General features: G+C 41.3%; 1 protein-coding gene across 8 annotated transcripts in view; it reads right to left on the reverse strand.

Moving 5' to 3' along the window:
• Positions 1–524: 524 nt before the first annotated feature.
• Positions 525–19,888, reverse strand: part of HS3ST5 (heparan sulfate-glucosamine 3-sulfotransferase 5) — a 297,971-nt gene continuing 278,607 nt past the window's right edge. For all 8 annotated transcript variants that reach the window (XM_066248394.1, XM_066248393.1, XM_066248389.1 and 5 more), the window contains 2 exons: positions 6,881–7,018; positions 525–2,588 (listed from right to left, as the gene is read on the reverse strand). In XM_066248394.1, coding sequence (XP_066104491.1) covers positions 1,658–2,588; positions 6,881–6,987 — 1,038 coding nt within the window. In that variant the 5' untranslated portion in view covers positions 6,988–7,018 and the 3' untranslated portion in view covers positions 525–1,657. The remainder of the gene's footprint in view (positions 2,589–6,880; positions 7,019–19,888) is intronic.

Genomic DNA, 19,888 nt, shown 5'->3' on the forward strand with positions numbered 1-19,888 from the left:
CAGAGGGGAAAGGACTATTTCTTTGTAAAAGTTCACCATCAAATCACTGGACAGGATAAACAACTCATGGAGAAAATCAACACTTATTATAATCAAGAAGGAATCCATTGCAATTGGCTGAATTCTGTAGGCACTCCTGATGTGATGTTGAACTAAACTCTTTCAAATGTCTTCCACTGGATAAGCAATTATGAGAGGGAAAAAATCTATCTTTTTTTCTTTTTGCTGATACCTCTTTTCATAGTTTTCTGAATTATATGTATTTAAGTATATCTAGTGTATTTGATGTTAGCAGGCACCCGGTTTAGCATTAATTTCTTTGGATGGAAACATGGGCCATATGTTTATGTTAGTAATAATACCACTGTGCAGTTCAAGCATTTCTGAGCATACTGATAATATTTTCAATCTCAAAGAGGGAGTTCTGAGAGTTTGTATTCATTTTGAAGCATCAGCAGCTTTCAATACACAGGCCACACAAGTTTTCTAATCTTATTTTATTCAATATTTCTACTGGTCTGACTCTGATTAGAGGTTCAAATAAAATTGTGATTCTTCTATGCATTGATTATATTAAAGTATTTCTTATCTTCTCCTGGCACAGCAGCATCTGCAAGTAAATTAATTGTTAGAAAGCTGTAGCAGAGCAGCCCTCGTGCTCTTTGAGGTGGCTATTATACTAGGCTTCCAGATAGTTGAGATTAAAAAATATATATATACCTAACCTCACTTCATAAATACATTTTCACAAGGGTACAGAATGGAGAAGTGCATTTTACCAGGGGTTCTCAATATGCACATAAACAGCTTTGATTTTTGGGAGCCAGGAGGGGGCACATAAAACAAAATGAGTTAAAAAAAAAAAGTTGCACATAGATTAATTTTAATCCATTCCATTTTTAAATACCACAATAAATTTAATTTTCACAATAAATTAAATAGCCATATTCAGTTTTACAAAATAGAATTACTTAGTGTGAAACCAGTATTTACAATACTATACATTATGTACACGACATTTCTCTTTGTTGACATAGAACATGGAAGGAAAAGGACTTGACTTTCCAATGCCTGATTGACATGCTACGAGTGACACCATGTACATATGAGAAAACAATAGTGCAAAATCACCACAGGAGCTTTGGAACGATGTCAATTTTCTGAGATAAAACATTCTTTTTTAAATCATAAGAAAATAGTAGTTTCTGTGTTCACGGCACCAATTCAGCATCTGAATTAAGGAGCCAGCTTTCCCTTGGAAAAGAATGCATAACTGAATCCTCTACTTCCTGCAGCTGCACAGCCATTGGTACATTTCACACGTTAATCTTTTGGCTTAAATTTATGAAAATGGTGGGTGACAAATTCTAACTCAAAGGAAGACTAACTCTGAGAATAGCCGAAGTCACTTTTCACCCAATTCCACCATCTCTTCTTTTAGTAATTAGTTTAAAAGATGCAACTAGGCAGACAGCAAATTGTTTCTGTAAATTTTCAGTAGAAAAAGAACTGGTCTTATATTTGGTCACGCACTGCGTATGTACAACTATAGATGGAAAAATGACTTAGATAGTTTGTCTAGGAAAAGTGCATATTTTAATCTGGAGGAGACATTGCATGTCTCCAGGCACAACACATGGTGTTGTACGACATTATTTCAGGGCCAGTTCAGTGTCCTCCCAGTGATCTGGTAAAATTTTTGATTAAAAGGGTGAAAGAATTTGCGCAATTTGGTAATGACAGAGGGGTCCACCTCTGGATGAATGCGCCCCTTGCTGCCAGCCAGGCACTTGTTAAAGATAATGTTAAACCGCAAGCAGTAAAACCCTCTGGTAGCATTGAAATATAAATTGTATTGACTTATCCTTGGGGGAAGATTTAGGAACTTCTCCACGAGCTGAAGTTCTGGCAGAGGTTCTGTGATGAGGCGATCTCCATCCACAATGTGAAATTGCTCAATTGGAAAGTATTTCAACCACCTTTCCAAGTGTTTGGTGTAGATGCTGGTTCTTACTGCCTTGTATTTTGTGTTCACTTCACAGGTATTAGGATCTATTGCCAGCTTCTCAAACTTGTAATAAGTTTTATTCTTCCTCTCCTTTCCCTCTAGCACCTGAGTGTAATCAGAAATAGCTCTTGTGGTTGGTTCCCTGACAATGATCAGCAACTTGATGGATGAGTTCATTTTGTAAATCCTTTCTGGAACCTCCTCCGTGATAAAATATGCCGGGCTCTTTTCAATTGTGATTTGCTGAGGGTAGGAAAAAGGCATCTTTTTCCTATACCACTCAATGCCCTTTGCATAATTCTCATCATTGTCAAAAAAGTGGATTTCTTGAGAGGCTTTGACCACTGCTGGATGGAGGTTCAGCATCTCAAGCAGGGCCCTCGTGCCTCCTTTCCTCACCCCGATGATAATGGCCTTGGGAAGCTGCTGGACCAGGTCATGAAGGCGAACCTGCTCTTTGGAAGCGTTCCCCTTCCGGAACTCATGCAGCAGGCCGCGCTTAAACTGCAGGGCATGGCGAGGGAATTCAGCCTGCCCGCGGGCTCCGAATCGGCCTTCGATGGGGCAAATGGGCTGCAACCTGCAAGCAATGGAGAGACTCTTTAAGAAGCTCACTGCAACTAACTTCTCATTTTTCTGGTTTTTCTGTCATAATAAGGCTTTAAATACATAAATAAAATCACTGTTTCCCAGCCCGATGCAATCCACAATGAACATATATTTGGGAAATTTTATTTTAAGCAGCACTATATTAAATGGATCACGTATAATTGATGTTATTTTTTAAGAAATTTTATTAGAGCTCCTTAAAATTTTTATTCACCAAGCACTTAATTGACTAAGGCATGTACTTATGTTCACACAATACAAGACAGACAAGTGGCACCAGCCATACTAATAGCCTTTTAACAGCTCAGCATTTAACTCATTTAGAGAAAGGGATAGGTGGAAGATTATAATCTTTAGCTGGGAGACTGAGGGCAGCTAGGGGCCTGTCTGTTGGATTTAGTGTGATGTTATTTTCTGGCAGCTCAGCAGCACTCACATGGCTCTTAAAAATCTGAAAAGAGGTCCCAGTCTCTGCCCTTGGCTATTTGCATCATCAACCTGAAAAATTCCAAAATTGGCATTTGCTGAGCTTTACATGCTATGAGAATTTCTGCCTTTGCCCTTGGGGACAGCGAGAGGATTGCTATATATCTTCTGCCTCTCTCGTTCTTTCTATCTGCAGAAGTCAGGATTATGTTTCTGCTGGGCTGAAGGAAGGCACAGACCCAGTGCCATCAGCAACTGCTGTAGATCAGTTACCGCACTGGGGACCAGAAATCAACAAGACTTTGCTGGACCAGCAAACTCAGGTCCTCATGGCCAAGTCCATTTAAATCAGGGACTTGAGTTTATGAAAAAAGGCATGCAGTAGATGGAGCCAGAAAGGAGGATTTCCACTTCAACGTTGTCTTAAAGAATTAACAAACACCTCTGCTTTTCCCAGAGAATAAGGTGTGATAATCACAATGATATTGCATTGGAGTGGCTGTTTAATTTTCATGACTAACACAGATCATTAGTATACTGAGTTTCCTTTTGGATATAGTTTAGAACTGAACTGAAATTCATTATAATTTCCCTAAGTTTATCTGTGAAGGCATTTCAGCCATTGTGGTCAATAGTAGAATATCCATCACAGTGGCTGTTAAGCCAATTCCTTCAAGTGAAGCTTCTGGTTATCTTAATAATTTGGAGTCTATATCCCCCTCTCTGCAACAAGAAGGCTGTCTCTTGCTCTTCCCAAGAGACTTTATTACACCTTTCTTCTGTAATGTTTATAATTAAAGGGAGAAGAGAAAAACCTCAACGTCATGCCAAGGCCTTCTGCAGAACTGAGCAGAACGAGCTTGGCCTGTGCTCTATTTAAAGAGCAGTCTATCCTAATGCTTAAGGAAAAATGTAAACATTTATTAGAGGTAAACCCTGGCTCATTGTGGAAAACATGAAAATATGGAACACTATTAAAAAAGGTTGACTACAGTTAAAACTTTAGAGAAACATAAATTTTGTTCTTTGTAAATTTGTTAGCAAGATTAATACTGGAGTTCTAAATGAAAGATACAACAGTAGCAACATATATATAGTCACAGATCTTTTTTTTTTTTTTTTTGTATTTTTCTGAAGCTGGAAATGGGGAGGCAGTCAGACAGACTCCCACATCTGCCCTACCGGGATCCACCTGGCATGCCCACCAGGGGGCGATGCTCTGCCCATCCCGGGCGACACTCTGCTGTGACCAGAGCCACTCTAGCGCCTGGGGCAGAGGCCACGGAGCCATCCCCAGCGCCTGGGCCATCCTTTGCTCCAACGGAGCCTCAGCTGCGGGAGGGGAAGAGAGAGACAGAGAAGAAGGAGAGGGGGAGGGATGGAGAAGCAGATGGGCGCTTCTCCTGTGTGCCCTGGCCGGGAATCGAACCTGGGACTTCTGCACGCCAGGCCGACGCTCTACCACTGAGCCAACCGGCCAGGGCTAGTCACAGATCTTTTTAATAATAACATTGATGACAGATTCATCTTTTAGCTCTTCCTGGATGAGAATTAAGTCCTAATTCCCTAAGACATCATTGAATGTAATGGATGGATGTCTCTCTTGTGCATCTAGAATGATGCTAGTGGCTGTCACCTTTAAAAGAATTGAAGACATGGTCCATCACGTCCTCTTCTGTAGGACTTGATTCTCGGTAACCCTGACTGAGAGAAGCTGAGCTAGACCTCAATTTCCCTACCTCTAGAAAGGGCTTTTTTCCTTCTTTTTTCTTTCTACCTGCTACCTCGGGAGCTTGCAGCTTATAGAACAATTGCTTTTTGGACTCCCTAACTTACTATAGGAGAAAGTATCACCTTATTTTGACTTCTTGTAAAGTAGATTCTGAGCATGGGCCTCAGACTAAAAAATACAGACTGTTAGGATTGGAAGGGACAGTAAGAGCAACTGAGTTTACCTCCTACCCAGAGAGCAGGGTCTTCAGTTACTGAAAAATAAGCCAAAGTCAGCATGTGCTAATTTTAGATACGATCTGCTCAAACTCTTGAATGAGAACTTTTGAGAAAGTCCAACAAGTAATCCAATTCCTTGTAAAAAAAAAAAAACACCCAACTATCCCATATGAGACTATAGACCAGGTGAAAAATGAAAAGAATCAACTAAATAACTAATGCATTGATTATCATTAGATAAATTGCTCAATAAAAGCAAGTGATTGAAAGTGAATTAAAGGCATTGGGAAAAACTTGAAATAAGAATTATTTTATGGACATAGGACAACGGTGACACCTTACAGCTTTTCACTAATAACTAAACACTACTTTTAGGAAACTACTTGAAGTCAATGATGGGCTCTGGATTATAGCATTTCCCATAGCAACTTGTGACTGGGAAGTTTACTCAGGAGTTTTGAATTGAAAAACATCAAAAGGGTTCACTTCGTCAGTCAAAATTCACACTGGCTGAAGGAAAATAAAGACCCCTGCTATATTATTTGTTAAACACCAGGGTGATAAGATCTAGAGGTCAGAAGAGGAAAACTGTAAGGCAGATATTTTCATTTAAAGTGTGGCTGCGTTTTTATGGAAGATGGGAATGGAATGCATGTAGAACATACTCCAGTCTTTCCAGGGCAATAATTAATTTTAAAGAGCAAAGAAGGAAGCTTCACATTTCAGAAATTCAATTCTCTTTCACAATCATACCAGATGTGGGACAGCCCAGGGGTATTCAATGTGAAGCCAGATGATGTTGCTGGGACTTCTGCAGGTCTAGCCCCTCTCAACTGTTTGCTTCTTTAGAGCCAACCCCAGCCTCTGTAAATTTTCTCTCCATGGATTTTCCATTGGTTTCTGGGCAGTTATACTCTGAGCAGCAGGCTCCCTGTCTGGTACCTTCAACTCCTGGAAACCAGAGCTAATTAACAGTTAAAACTCCCCAAGCCTGCAGCCATCTTTCTAGGGCAGTGGATTCCAAACTTGATGGCTCCTTTATAGGCTCACAGATAATTTTAACTCTCCTTGTAGCACATTAATTGCTCACTCATAAATTTCAAAATGAAGATACTTGAATACATCATCACAATTTTGCTATGGCTAGAAGTCAACAAATCAGATGCACAGAGACCACAGTGAGATCTAGAAAATGACATTTCTACTGCACCCGGCTTTATTTCTTCTCTGAAAATAAATGTCAACACACACAGAATACAAATGGATCTTGACAAACACCTTGGTTTGAGCAACTTGGATCTCTTTCTTTTAAAGGCTCAATAAATCAAATCAATACTGCAGAAAAGCATGTTTCTTGGGAATTTTGAAGGAGAAGAACAAAGGAATAGATTTAAAATGATATCTTAAGGAAGTTTAAATCAAGAAACATTTAAAATCACATGGGCAGGCCCTGGCCGGTTGGTTCAGCGGTAGAGCATCGGCCTGGCGTGCGGGGGACCTGGGTTCGATTCCCGGCCAGGGCATATAGGAGAAGCGCCCATTTGCTTCTCCACCCCCCCCCCCTTCCTCTTTGTCTCTCTCTTCCCCTCCCGCAGCCAAGGCTCCATTGGAGCAAAGATGGCCCGGGCGCTGGGGATGGCTCCTTGGCCTCTGCCCCAGGCGCTAGAGTGGCCTCTGGTCGCAACAGAGCGACGCCCTGGAGGGGCAGAGCATCGCCCCCTGGTGGGCAGAGCGTTGCCCCTGGTGGGCGTGCCGGGTGGATCCCGGTTGGGCGCATGCAGGAGTCTGTCTGACTGTCTCTCCCCGTTTCCAGCTTCAGAAAACAAAAAAATAAAATAAAAAATAAATTAAAATCACATGGGCATAAGTACGTGTTTAATCACCTACCTATCCAAGCTCCCAACTCTGGCGACTAGATACAGGAGACTCCCAACAGCAAGGCTTCCCAGCACCAGGAGCTTCTGTCTCAGCCACGCCTGCTGTTTGAATAGCATGGCCCTCCATCAACCTTCAAGACTTCGCAGCCTGAGAGACAGGGAGAGAGGGGGACTCATCAGCAGTCATCTCTTATAGGCTCTTTTTATTGCAACACAGCCAAGCAGGGGTGGGAATACAGGTAATTAAGTGGTGTCACACGAAGAATGGACCTCATACCAACCTTGACAGTATTCATGGTATAATAAGATATTTAGCGAAACTTGGTTTTCTTTTCCTAGCCTGTGCTATAAGATCAAATACTAAATTAGGAGGAAGATACTAGTTAGAACATGCTAGGCAACTGTCAAAGTAAATTAAAATGCATATATTATAACATATTAAATATGTGTGTGTGCACATATATGTATATACAGTGTGTCTGTAAAGTCATGGTGCACTTTTGACCGGTCTCAGGAAAGCAACAAAAGACGATAGAGATGTGAAATCTGCACCAAATAAAAGGAAAACTCTCCCAGTTTCATACCTATTCAGTGCAGTTGGATGTGGGCTCACACACAGATTTTTTAGGGCTCCTTAGGTAGCTATCCCGTATAGCCTCTACAGACTCGTCACTGACTGATGGCCTACCAGAACAGGGTTTCTCCACCAAACTGCCGGTTTCCTTCAACTGCTTATCCCACCGAGTAATGTTATTCCTATGTGGTGGCGCTTAGTTATAAACACACCGATATTCACGTTACACTTTGGTCACAAATTCGAATTCAGCAAGCCACAGAACATACTGAACTTTCCTCTGTACCTTCCACATCTCGACTGGCATGGCCGTGGGCTGCTCCGCTGTATACACGGTGTTACGTCATCATCTGCTCATGTGCACATGCTGCCACATCATCCTACAGAAACTGGGAGGGTTTTCCTTTTATTTGGTGCAGATTTCACATTTCTATCGTCTTTTGTTGCTTTTCTGTGACCGGTCAAAAGTGCACCATGACTTTACGGACACACTGTATTTGTTATTGTTAATCATTCAAAAATACTGATAAAATGAGCAACTAAGCAAGCTGAGGTTTACCAGCAGGGCAACCAGTATACTGAAGTTTCTGCTTCAGAATAACAGGACAAATGTAGAAATTGAAATTCCAGTTCAGTGAGTTATCAATTTGGGCATTGCATTTTACTTACATGTGTTTTTGTTTTATTGTAGTTGAAGAAGGAAGAGGGCAAGATTAAAAGCTATTTCTTTACTTATTGAGGTTGTCAATGGTAATTATCAGGACCTCAAATGTTTAAGGACAGTGGCTCCAAGTAACCTGATGTTTCCCTTCAAATTCTCTGCCCAGGCCTGAGTTGGACTGATTCTGAAATTATACTCAGACTAGACCAGGAGTTGGGAACCTATGGCTCACGAGCCAGATGTGGCTCTTTTGATGGCTGCATCTGGCTCGCAGACAAAACTTTAATAAAAAAAAATGTTAAAAATATAAAACATTCTCATATATTGCAATCCATTCATACTGTTCATGTTCATGGTTGCGGGTGGCTGGAGTCAATCACAACTGTCCTCTGGGACAACACCAAATTTTTGTTGGATAATGTGTAATGTACATGGGTTGTTGTATGGCTCTCATGAAATTACATTTTGAAATATGTGGTGTTCATGGCTCTCTCAGCCAAAAAGTTTCCCGACCCCTGGACTAGACAGATGCCCATGCTGTGTGACATCTCCTTTGGCTGGGTTTGGTGATATGTGTCTTGCTCTCACATCATGACAAAAGTTTACCCGGATGCTTCATACTCATGCTTGAAATAAGGCCGGCTAAAAAGTGTAAGGCTTTGCCAGTGCTAGTATTAAATTTGGGGGAAAAATGCAAGCTTCCAATTCAGGCTTTCTTATTAAAAATAAATCTAATTCACCTTTCAAGATAAGATTGTTTTCTTCTTATTGAAACCTAAAATAGTAACCCAAGAATAAGGACTATAGCAATGGGTCATGGTTAGAAATTGTTTTGCTGTGATATCTCCATATTTGGTATATGAAGATTTTCTCTGTGCAAAAGGGATATACTAGGATTGATTGATCTATTCATTCATTCACCAAGAAATCTGTACACACTAATAGCATTTTCAGCTATTCTACTAGGTTTATGGGGGGTTCCAAAGAAGATCTCGAAGGACTTTTAGCCCTTGAAAAACTAATAGTGTGATTAGGGAAGTGTGAAACAACTAGAGAATGCAACATAATTCATGACAATGTATGAATAAATGTTGGCAAAAGAAAATGAAGGAAGTGGTCAGGGACTTGGGCTACATGGAAATTTGTGTGTGTGTGTGTGTGTATGTGTGTGTGTGTGTGTAATATAGTACATGGTTTGGTGAGGACACTAGGAGGGCATTACAAAGGGGAGAGATAAGAGCAGCAAAAAATATTTCTGGAACATGTCTGTGTGCTAGATTCTGTACCTGGTGCTATGGAGACACTAGCCCACATGGGAGTCTGTAATCTAGAGAACACAGATATCAAACCAGTAAGCATAGGATTTACATATACATACAAACTGTAATAACAATGAAAATCACAGGATGCAGTGAGAGTCACAGGAGGACTTGCTTCAGTCCTTTCTGAAGAAGTGACACTTGGGCTGACACCTGGAGTATGACGAACAAGAGGGGCTGGAGTAGGGCAATGTGGGTCTCCGGTAGAGGAACCAGCACTTATAGAATACTGTGGAGGGAAGTGCTTGGCTAGGTGGACAAGGAAAGGGAGGCTGGTGTGGCTAGACAGGGACTGAGGGGAGAGAGAAAGAGCCAAACACAAAAGCAAGGAGTGGATAATAGGGTGTTTGCGGGGTCTGGGTGAGCCTGTGGTTCTGACTTGCCGTGGTTTGCCTTGTGTATACGTATAATGAAGAAGAGGAGAGAAAATGAGGTTTACTGAGGCCTACTATGTGGCATAGACATTGTCCAGGTGGTGTTTTAGGAAATTCTTAGAAATAATTCTATGAAGCAGACATAGTTATTTCTATTTTATGGACAGGTAAAGTGAAACCTAAATAATTTTCTCTAACTTGTCTGTGATTATACAACTAACAGATAATGTGAAGGCAAAGGAACAGTTTATGGTAGGATGATTCAAGGCTTTGTTGTAATAATCATTCTCCTATCTTTAGGTTAATGTCTGAAGTCCTAAGTTAGAGCCACATGTCTTTAGCACAGGGCTCTGGTCTCTGTTGAAATGAAAATACTGCAGCAACCACAGCATTCAGACAAGAAGAAGTAGAAGGCATCCAAATTGGAAAGGAAGAAGTAAAACTGTCATCATTTGCAGATGACATGATACTGTATATAGAGAACCCTAACGCATCCACAAAGAACTGCTAGAATTCAGTAAAGTAGCAGGATACAAAATAAATATTCAGAAATCAGTTGCATCTTTATACACCAGTAATGAACTAACAGAGATGGAAACTAAGAAAACAATCCCATTCATAATTGCTTCAAAAAGAATAATATACCAAGGAGTAAATTTAACCAAGAATGTAAAAGATCTGTACTTGGAAAATGATAAAACACTGAAGAAAGAAATTGAAGATACAAATATCTGGAAGCATATACTGTGTTCATGGATAGGACTAATTAACATCATTAATATGTCCACACTATCCAAAGCAATCTATAGACTTAATGCAATTTGTATCAAGATACCAATAGCATATTCCATAGAACTACAACAAATATTCCAAAAATTTACATGGAACCACAATAGACCCAGAATAGCAACAGAAATCTTGAGAAAGGAGAAAAAAGTTGGAGGAATCACACTACCTAATATTGAACTATTCTACAAGTCCATAATGATCAAAACAGCATGGTACTGGCATAAAAACAGACAAATAGATCAATTAAACAGAATAGAAAGCCCAGAAACAAACCCACACCTTTTTAGTCAATACTTGACAAAGGAGGCAAGGACATCCAATGGGATAAAGATAGTCTATTTAATAAATGGTGTTGAGAAAATTGGACAGATATGTATGAAAAAAAGGAAACTATCACCTTTTTACACCATATACAATAAGAAACTTATAATGGATTAAGGATTTAAATGTTAGACTTAAAACTATAAAAATTCTAGAAGAAAACACAGACACTAAGATCTCAAACATGTCTCATAGTAATATTTTTTTCTACTATGTCACCCCAGGCAAGGGAAAACAAATGGAACTGCATCAAACTAAAAAGTCTTTGCACAGCAAAGAAAACCATAAACAAAATGAAAAGACAACCCACCGAATGGGAGAACATATTTGCTGATACATCTGATAAAGGCTTAATATTCAAAATTTACAAGGAACTTATAAAAATCAACACCAAAAAACCCCCCACAAAAACAATCCAATTAAGAAATGGGCAAAGGACCTGAATAGACACTTCTCTAAAGAAGACACAGAAAATCCTTCAGCAAAATGCAGAATGGGGTGGCAAGAGAGAAAAGTATGCTCAAGTCCCCCAGCCAAATTTTTCATTCAGTAGCTCTGCGATCTTAAGGTAAGTGGTCCCTTAGATTTTCTGGGCCTTACTTTCCCTATCTATAAAAATGAGGAAAATCTGTGACCTCTCCACTCCATAGGACTGTAGTGAAAATGAAATAAGGTTTCTACAAGTAACTTCACTGTACAGTTTTATTAATATGCCAGAATAACAAGGGATTATGTGTCATTTGTATCTTAGTGTGAATGAATTTAAAGGATATTCACAGTGTGAAAAAACAAAAGCTATTGTGTGGTTGAAGATGGCCAGATAAAAAGGAGAGAGATGGGGAAAGTAAGGGTGAAATGTGCTTGCCCTATGGCCCTAACGAGTATCCCCAGCCTTGTACAAAGGAGCAACTTGGAGGGAGGCTGGGAAGCCGCCTGGCCTCCTTTGCTTTCTGAGTGTAGCACCCCCAGTCTTCTGCTCTGTACTATACTGCACAATATTCTGTCCACTTGCACTAGCTCATTGGTCCACCTGTGTTTGGCAACAGTTTACCCGGTAAGGTCTGGCTTATGGCTCAGTTTCTCTGTCCTGTCCTGCTGATGCCCCAGCACACAGTCAGCTCCCTCCTCCACCGAGTTCTCGTTCTTGCAGTTGGAACCATAGTTAGGCTTTCCACTTTTTGTAAGTGTTGGGTTATTATTAGCTTCCATCTTCTGTGCATATCATGACATCTCTCAGTAACGTGCTAAACCTCCTGACTGACTCAGAAGTCCGAGAAAGCAGCCTGAAGGGTAGTGAGCCCGCATCAGTCTGCTTTGCTGTGTAGGCGAGTGGTGAACCTGCAGAGCCTTTAGAAAACACACACCTGATACCACCCTCAGAAATTCTACTTCAATGGGTCTGTATTAATAGTGCATTTGTATTTTTTATAGTAGAACAATAATACACAAAGCTTAAAATAATTTTCTACTGTCTTTTTCCTTTTTATCAGCAGGGGCAGCGAACTCTTCTTAATTTTTTCTCGTCTTGTCCTCTCAAGGCATTATTGCCTCCTTTACTTTTTTTTTTTTTTAGTGAGAGGAGGGGAGGCAGAAACAGATTCTCACATGTGCCCCAACTGGGATGCACCTGGCAAGCCCACTAGGGGGCAATGCTCTGCCCAACTGGGGCCCTTGCTCTGTTGCAACCAGAACCATCTTTTAGCACCTGAGGCGGAGGCCATGAAGCCATCCTCAGCTCCAGGGACCAACTCACTCCAATCAAGCCATGGCTGCAGGAGGGGGGAGAGGGGGGGGAGGGAGAGGGAGAGGGAGAGGGAGGGGGAGAAGGAGAAGGAGAAGGAGAAGGAGAAGGAGAAGGAGAAGGAGAAGGAGAAGGAGAGAGATGCAAGAGGGAAAGAGGTGAGAAGCAGATGGGCACTTCTCCTGTGTGCCCTGACTGGGAATTGAACCCGGGATATCCATATGCTAGGCTGATGGTCTCCCGCCGAGCCAAGTGGCCAGGACCTCCCTTAATTTTTAATGTTTGAGTGTTTCCCTGTTCATTTCCTATGGCCTGTACATTCTGATTAATCTTCCTAATGAGTTACTTTGTCTCTCATCTGTTTTTGGTTGTTCATGGAGAAAATCCAGTCTCTTCCTCTTGAAAGCCCGGCCCTTTCCGAGTTCCCAGCTTGGGTAGTTGGCTTCTTTCTCTCTGACTCCTCATCAGCATCAGCCTTTGCACCCTTAGGTCAGCCTCTTCCCTGCTCCGCATCCCCTTTCTCTCTCACCTCTATGCTTTTGTCAACTTCCTGACTGGCCTTCAACCTTTCCTGTGTTTCCTCCTTCAAGACTTCCAGATTTTATTAATATCTTTCCGGGAAGGGTGATCTTGGTGGATGTGGAATTTGTGGGAAAAATTCCTGATACACATCCCATTCGTAGGTGGTAATTGGTTGGGTCCATTGCATAGATAATAACAGCACTAAAGGGTAATAGCTAGACTTAGGAATGACCCTTGGGGACAGTGCCTGTAGGTGCTGAGTGAAGCTATGCAGTGGGCTCATGACTGTACTCTGCTTAAGGTTGATGGGCAGGAAAAATAAGAGAAACAATGAGGATATGAAGCCTGCTGAGGAAGTAGCCCAAGATTTGGGAGAATATAACAACAAAGGTATCAAGCCCTCTACTGCAACACACTTGTCATCTTGTAAACAGCTCATGATTACATCTGACTGCGTATAAAGTCATTGTTGGTGCTACTGCCACTGACGATCTTTCATTCTCAAAGGCTCTAATACTCAACCTGTAGACTCCTCCTTTATGATGAGCCAGCTATTACCATGGAGGTTTTGCTCTATGGGATAAGCTGCTCTGGCCAGTTTGGCTTCTTTATGTCTGAGATGCCTTAAGTACACCCGTTACAGGTTTCTCTCTTCGCGAGGCCTTATTTCTCCAGCTTTTTGTTTTAGGACTGGCTTAACTCTGCCTCCTCTATTTATGGTGGGCCCATGACACCCCTACAAAGCATCCTCATGTCCTCTATGACATGGAAGGAAACCACAATTTTTATTTGAGATCTCAGCTAATGTGAATGAGTCGTTCATGATGAAGTATAAAGAACACTGGATTGGGAGTCAAAGACCCTCAGTCACATTTTTGTTTAGTTTTATAATGTCAACTTTCTGAATTTTGGTATTCTCATCTGTAAAATGAAGATAACAATATGCATGTCACAGGGTTATGATGACATGAGCCTTGAGTATGACATGAGCCTTGGGAAAGCACTTTATGAATATTTGGGCACTTTAGAGAAATAATAAAGCACAATTAATTACCTTCAAGAGGCTGATACATTCATTCTTGCAATACATTTTTAAAGAGGAAAAGAATAAAATAAATGAAGTTCTCATTAAGAGTATAATTAGATTGTGAAAAATATAAGTCCATTTTTAATATAAATAACTTTTAATGGAAACTCCTGTTAAACATTAGAATGCTGACACTGTATTTTCTATTCAAAGCAAGACAGCTCAATTACCCAAAACAAAAAAAAATGAACACTAATCTTGTTAGGCTGAAATCTCTTAGGATTTTTGAGACATGAGAAAGTCAGACATGTAGTTTCTCACAAGCTTCTCTAGGACACAGGAAGTGAAATCTCACACTATTTTGTAATCAGTATCAGATGACATGCTAAGAGACAATATAGCAGCTCCTAAGTCAACTTTGCTCAGGGCAAACCAAGGATACTTGGTTAATTTTCCATTAAAGGTGCCTGTTGGCCCTGGCCAATTGGTTCAATGGTAGAGCGTCGGCCTGGCGTGCAGGAGTCCCGGGTTCGATTCCCGGCCAGGGCACACAGGAGAAGTGTCCATCTGCTTCTCCACCCCTCCCCCTCTCCTTCCTCTCTGTCTCTCTCTTCCCCTCCCAAAGCCAAGGCTCCATTGGAGCAAAGTTGGCCTGGGTGCTGAGGATGGCTCTGTAGCCTCTGCCTCAGGCACTAGAATGGCTCTGGTTGCAACAGAGCAATGCCCCAGATGGGCAGAGCACTGCCCCCTGGTGTGCATGCCGGGTAGATCCCCATCAGGCGCATGCGGGAGTCTGTCTGACTGCCTCCCCGTTTCCAACTTCAGAAAAATACAAAAAAAAAGTGCCTCTTTGGCTTTCTACAACATCACAAAGCTCTTGAGCCTCTCCTGGGATGGAGTCTAAAAAGCTGGGATTGTTGTGTTTGGTCTAGGGATATGAACTAAAGAAAAGCCACATTATCCAGTTCTTGTCAACCCCACTGTTAAACTGGGAGAAGGTAGGCTGCTTGTCTAGTACCAAAGCACCTTCCCTTCAGTTATGCCAGCTCTAATGGATATATTAATCTTTCATCAGGGCAATCATGCTGGTCGTAGGCAATTTATATGAAGTGCAAGTTTTAAAAAAGTATATTATTTCTTTTTATTAAAAACGGTAAAAAACCTGCATTGATTTTTAAGCCTTCCTTCATCTTCAGTTTTTAATCTCTCAGTGTTTTTCATGCTGCATGCCAAGAAAAGCACAATTATAGTTTTTCCAGATTACTAATGCTTTAATAAACATGGCATCTTAGTGGAACAGAGCAGAATATCTAAATAACAGAGTACATGGCGAGAAGCGACAAATTATAAAGACAGCTGGCTGCTTCTCCAAAGCAGTACTAAGCAAAGAAGGAAATGATTCCCAAGCTGAAACAAAGAAATAAGGAAATTCAGAAATAATAATAATAAAGATATGCCCAAGTTCTGCTCAAAGGCTTGTAGACATGGTTACTGCAAGCCCCTGGTGCCCATAAAAACAATAACAGAAACAATAGTAGCAAAGTTCATTAAAAATGACTGAACTTATGTAGCAGAGTTATTCCATTACTGTCTTTTGAGTATTAGCTCATTTATCTTGGGTAACAACCTTATGAAGTGGGCAGGAATTACATTTATTGAGCATAAGGCTCCGTTACTTTCTTTCACATTTTATCTCATGTGATATAAGAGATTTGTGAAATATTATCCATTTTATTTTTTCTGATAGAAAATGAAGAGAGATGAGCAGATTATTTACCCATGGACACGTGGAAGGAGGACATACATTCAGAATTAACTGACCCCAAAGTGCATGGCCGCTTGATTGCAAGCCACTCTCACCTGGTAGAGCCTTAATAAAGACTTGTTGACTGATGAGAGTAGACAAAACCACTTAACTCCACCCAAATTACCTGCCATTGAATCTGGAAGTAGGGGACAGGAAGGTAAAAAAAAAAAAAAGTATAAAAAGAAAAAAGTTTTCATAAGAGGGACAGGTAAAAGTGGCCATTTAGATGGTTTGAACCTGATAAAAGGCTGAAAAAAGATTAATAAGTAATGATAACAGTAATAATGAAAGGTAACATTTTTATAATTTACAAAGTGTTTTTCATACTCCCTATACCATTTATAATTAGAACTTACCAGAATCATGGGAACCTCACTTTTTCTCCCCATAATTCAAGAACTGACTTCCTTTTTGATTGCTTTTATAGTAGGCGATTAAAATAACATTGGTTTTGACAGCCACTTGATTCACAGTCATATGAACTGGTCTCCATAAGATCTTGGTTAAATTTGTTAATCAGCTCTCATTGTCACCCCATCCCCATCCTCCGCTATTTCCCCCCCCCCCCCACCTCAACCCCCAGCTCCTTTTCCTCCCACCATCTCAGTGAATGGTTCCCTTTCTGCCCATTGCAGACACCAGACACCCAACTCAGGAACCTTGGAGTCCTTCATTAGGGCTCTCTCCCCTAACAGCCAATTGGTGGCAAAATGACACCAGGTATTAGAATGTGAAGTCAGACCAGATCTGAGGTTCGGCAACCTCAGTACTTGAGTTTTGGCTAAGAAAGAAGTCAGCATCAAGACTCAAAACTAGAAGAGAACGTTTATTTAGAAAGTCACCGAGGTAGAAGTGAGCTGTAGAAGAAATGGGCGCAGGAAATACGTTACAAAGGCAAAAGAAGGGCCTTTGGAGCATAGGAGAAAGAGAGGCAAGGAGAATGTGCCTGTGGGAGGGGCTGGGGAAAGAAGTGGGGATGCTGGAGACAGAAGCACATTGGGTTCTTTCCCTTAAAGGCTTTTATCTGTTCTATAAAGGCAGGGATTTCAGGGCAGGTCCCATGGGAAGATCTCAGTAGAAGATTCACCAGCTTTCCAGGTGTGCCCACTCAGGATCATGGTTTCCACTGATTGAGGCTAGGGACAGGGCCATTAGTCATTGTATCTGGTTCTGGGGTCAGCCATAGTGTCCCTCTGTCTGGTTTTGCTGCTTTTCTGAGTCTGGAGCTGAAACACAGCAGAAGCCTACTTGTCATCTGTAGTTTGACTTGGATTCTGTAGTCCGCAGACCTGAGGCTTTGTTCTTAAGATTACTGGATCTGGGTGAGAACCTCATTGTCCTGAGGGCCAAGTGCTGAAAGGAGTAGTCGTGCAAGGGCTTGTATGAAGCTATTCTCTGGCCCTTTGTTTCTCCTCTAAGGGGGTCTGCCATCTGGCTAGTGATATTCCAGGGGAGGAAAGGTCAGAGGACAGTCCTGTTTGAACCGCCTGATCAAAGATCTGAAAGATCAGGGGGTCTAAAGCGTATGACCAGCAATATGCTAGAGTAGGAAGGGTCACCTGAGGAGGAGGGCCTTGTTTTCCCCGTTTGCCCATTGGTAGGCGCCCAGGGCTTTCCACCCTGAGGACCTGCTGCACCTGGCCCATTGTCCTTGCTTTGCTCATGTCTGTTTAATAGAGTCAGCCAGTAAAGTTCTACCTCCAAAATACTACTCCAGTCCCCCTACTTCTCTGCACTGTCACTTGTGACTGCCTTGGTTCAGGTCCCACTCTTTCTCTTACAGTGTTACGGTCTCCTCACTATTAGTTTTGTTCCTGCCTCAATTTATTCTCCATACTGATGTCAGAGTGGCCTTTCCAAATAAAAATTTGATCATGTTGCCTTCAGACTTAATATACTTTAATGCTTCCCTATCATCATTCACATGTTCTTAAAAGACCCCTTATTCCTTTCCAAGGCAACCCTACACAACCCCCAGTGGCTACATCTACAAACTTCAGCACATAAAACAACTTGTGGTTCTTTTGAATAGGCCACAGTCAGTTTTGCTTCAGGGAAGCATAAGGTTTCTATTGCCTGAAAAAAAAATAATTCTGTGCCTCATTTATCAGGTCTGGGACACCAATAAAGGGTATCCCAATAGGATACTAATAGCCTGCCCCTGCTGTGAGGAGTAAATGAGCATGTAAAGTAATTAGAACACTGCTTGCCACATAGTAATACTCAATAAATGTTAGCCACATCTACTAATGGTTCCTTCTCCCCCCCTCTCAGGCCTGGGCTTAATTCCTTTTAGATCTTAACTGTCCTTGGGAAAGTCTTTCTTGATCACACAGGGCTACTTACAGGTTCCTCCTATGTGTCCCCTTAGCCTGTCTGCCTGCTTCCTTCTTTCCTCCCTATCTTTTTGCTTTCCTGGGCCTTTCTCCTCAGCCTTCTGTGCCCCTGCCAGTTTCTCCTTGTACCCATCGCTGACCATGCTCTCTAAATAATAAAGCTTAAAAAGAAAGAATGCAGTACTATTATTCTTAGGCAATGTTAATAGCAAAAGGACAACTAAATGCCTTGGAATATCTGGTATTGAACAAATCTATAAAATAATTTATAATTAGTTTGTATGCAAAATAATAGTAAAAGTCTCCATCCTCAGGCAGGCTAATGTTTTCTTAAATTGCAGTATTAACATGCTTCAAAACTTTCTTCTTTTTATTACTGAGATACCTCTGTACTCTGAATCTCAGATGTTCCTTTCAGGGCTAGAAGAGCTTCCCTAAATTCTTACACTAAGATAACCAACTATGTTTTTATTATCAACAAATATTTACTAAGAGCCAACCATGTGCCAGGCACTGAAGATGCCAGAAATAATGTGGAGACTAACAGACACAAATCCTGCTTCTTGTTATCTAACAGTGTTCAAGGCCAGCTCTTGATAAAAGTGTAAGGAAATTGCATCTTCCCTTAACACAGGTCCTTTAGATGGCTGTGAAGGAAGAATTTCCACAGATGCAGGGTCTGCTGGATCTCAGAGTCCTATCTCCTAGCTCCAAGATCCACCTCCTCCCTGAAGAGTCCTCGCTTCCTACCCAAGTAGCCATAGTCAAACCACTCTCTAAAAGGCACTATTCTTCCCTTTAACAGGATTCTTCAAGATCCTTGCTAAGTAAAGACTTCATTAGGCATATTTAGTCCAGACTTTATAAAGTAAGTACTTGTGATCAGACAGGGCTTATGGCCTGTGCATTAGCATGGGGTTCTGTGCTCAGAAGGGCCCACGCTTGGTTTAATGCTTTGTTGTCACTGTCTTGAAATTCCTAATAATTTCTGAACAAGAGGCCCCATATCACTTTGCACTGGGCCCCACAAATTATTTATAGAGTCCTGTAGACAGACCTTCCAGCCTTCAGAGATTCAATTACTTGAGTGTAGGCTATGACTCTTCACAGTGGTGCCTTTCTTTACCAGACCTTTGGCTTATGCCTACCACATTGGAATATAATCTTTCACATCTGTTTACAGAGCTGAGAATCCCATTCCCCCTTATTTCTTTGAGTTCTGTGGTCTTCCCTGAAGCCTGTCTCTTTCCTTGCTACCCAACACTTCAGGAACATGGGAGCCACCCATAAAACCTTATACTTCTAAGTACCATAGTATAGCATGTGCCACATAAGGATAATGTACACATACATGCACACCCAACAGAGGGGTTTCATTAGAATAGATTAGTAAAGAGGAAATCGTTTGGGGTGAAGAGGGTGGTTTCATCAGCCCTACCATACAGATGAGCTAATGCAGAAACCCAAAGACTATAGCCATCTGCTCCTATCATAGTATAGAAAATGACCTCCTTTTCCCCTCCTCCCTTCAAGGCAAAACAAACTAG

The sequence above is a fragment of the Saccopteryx bilineata genome, chromosome 12 (assembly GCF_036850765.1).
Source record: "Saccopteryx bilineata isolate mSacBil1 chromosome 12, mSacBil1_pri_phased_curated, whole genome shotgun sequence".
Taxonomy (NCBI): domain Eukaryota; kingdom Metazoa; phylum Chordata; class Mammalia; order Chiroptera; family Emballonuridae; genus Saccopteryx; species Saccopteryx bilineata.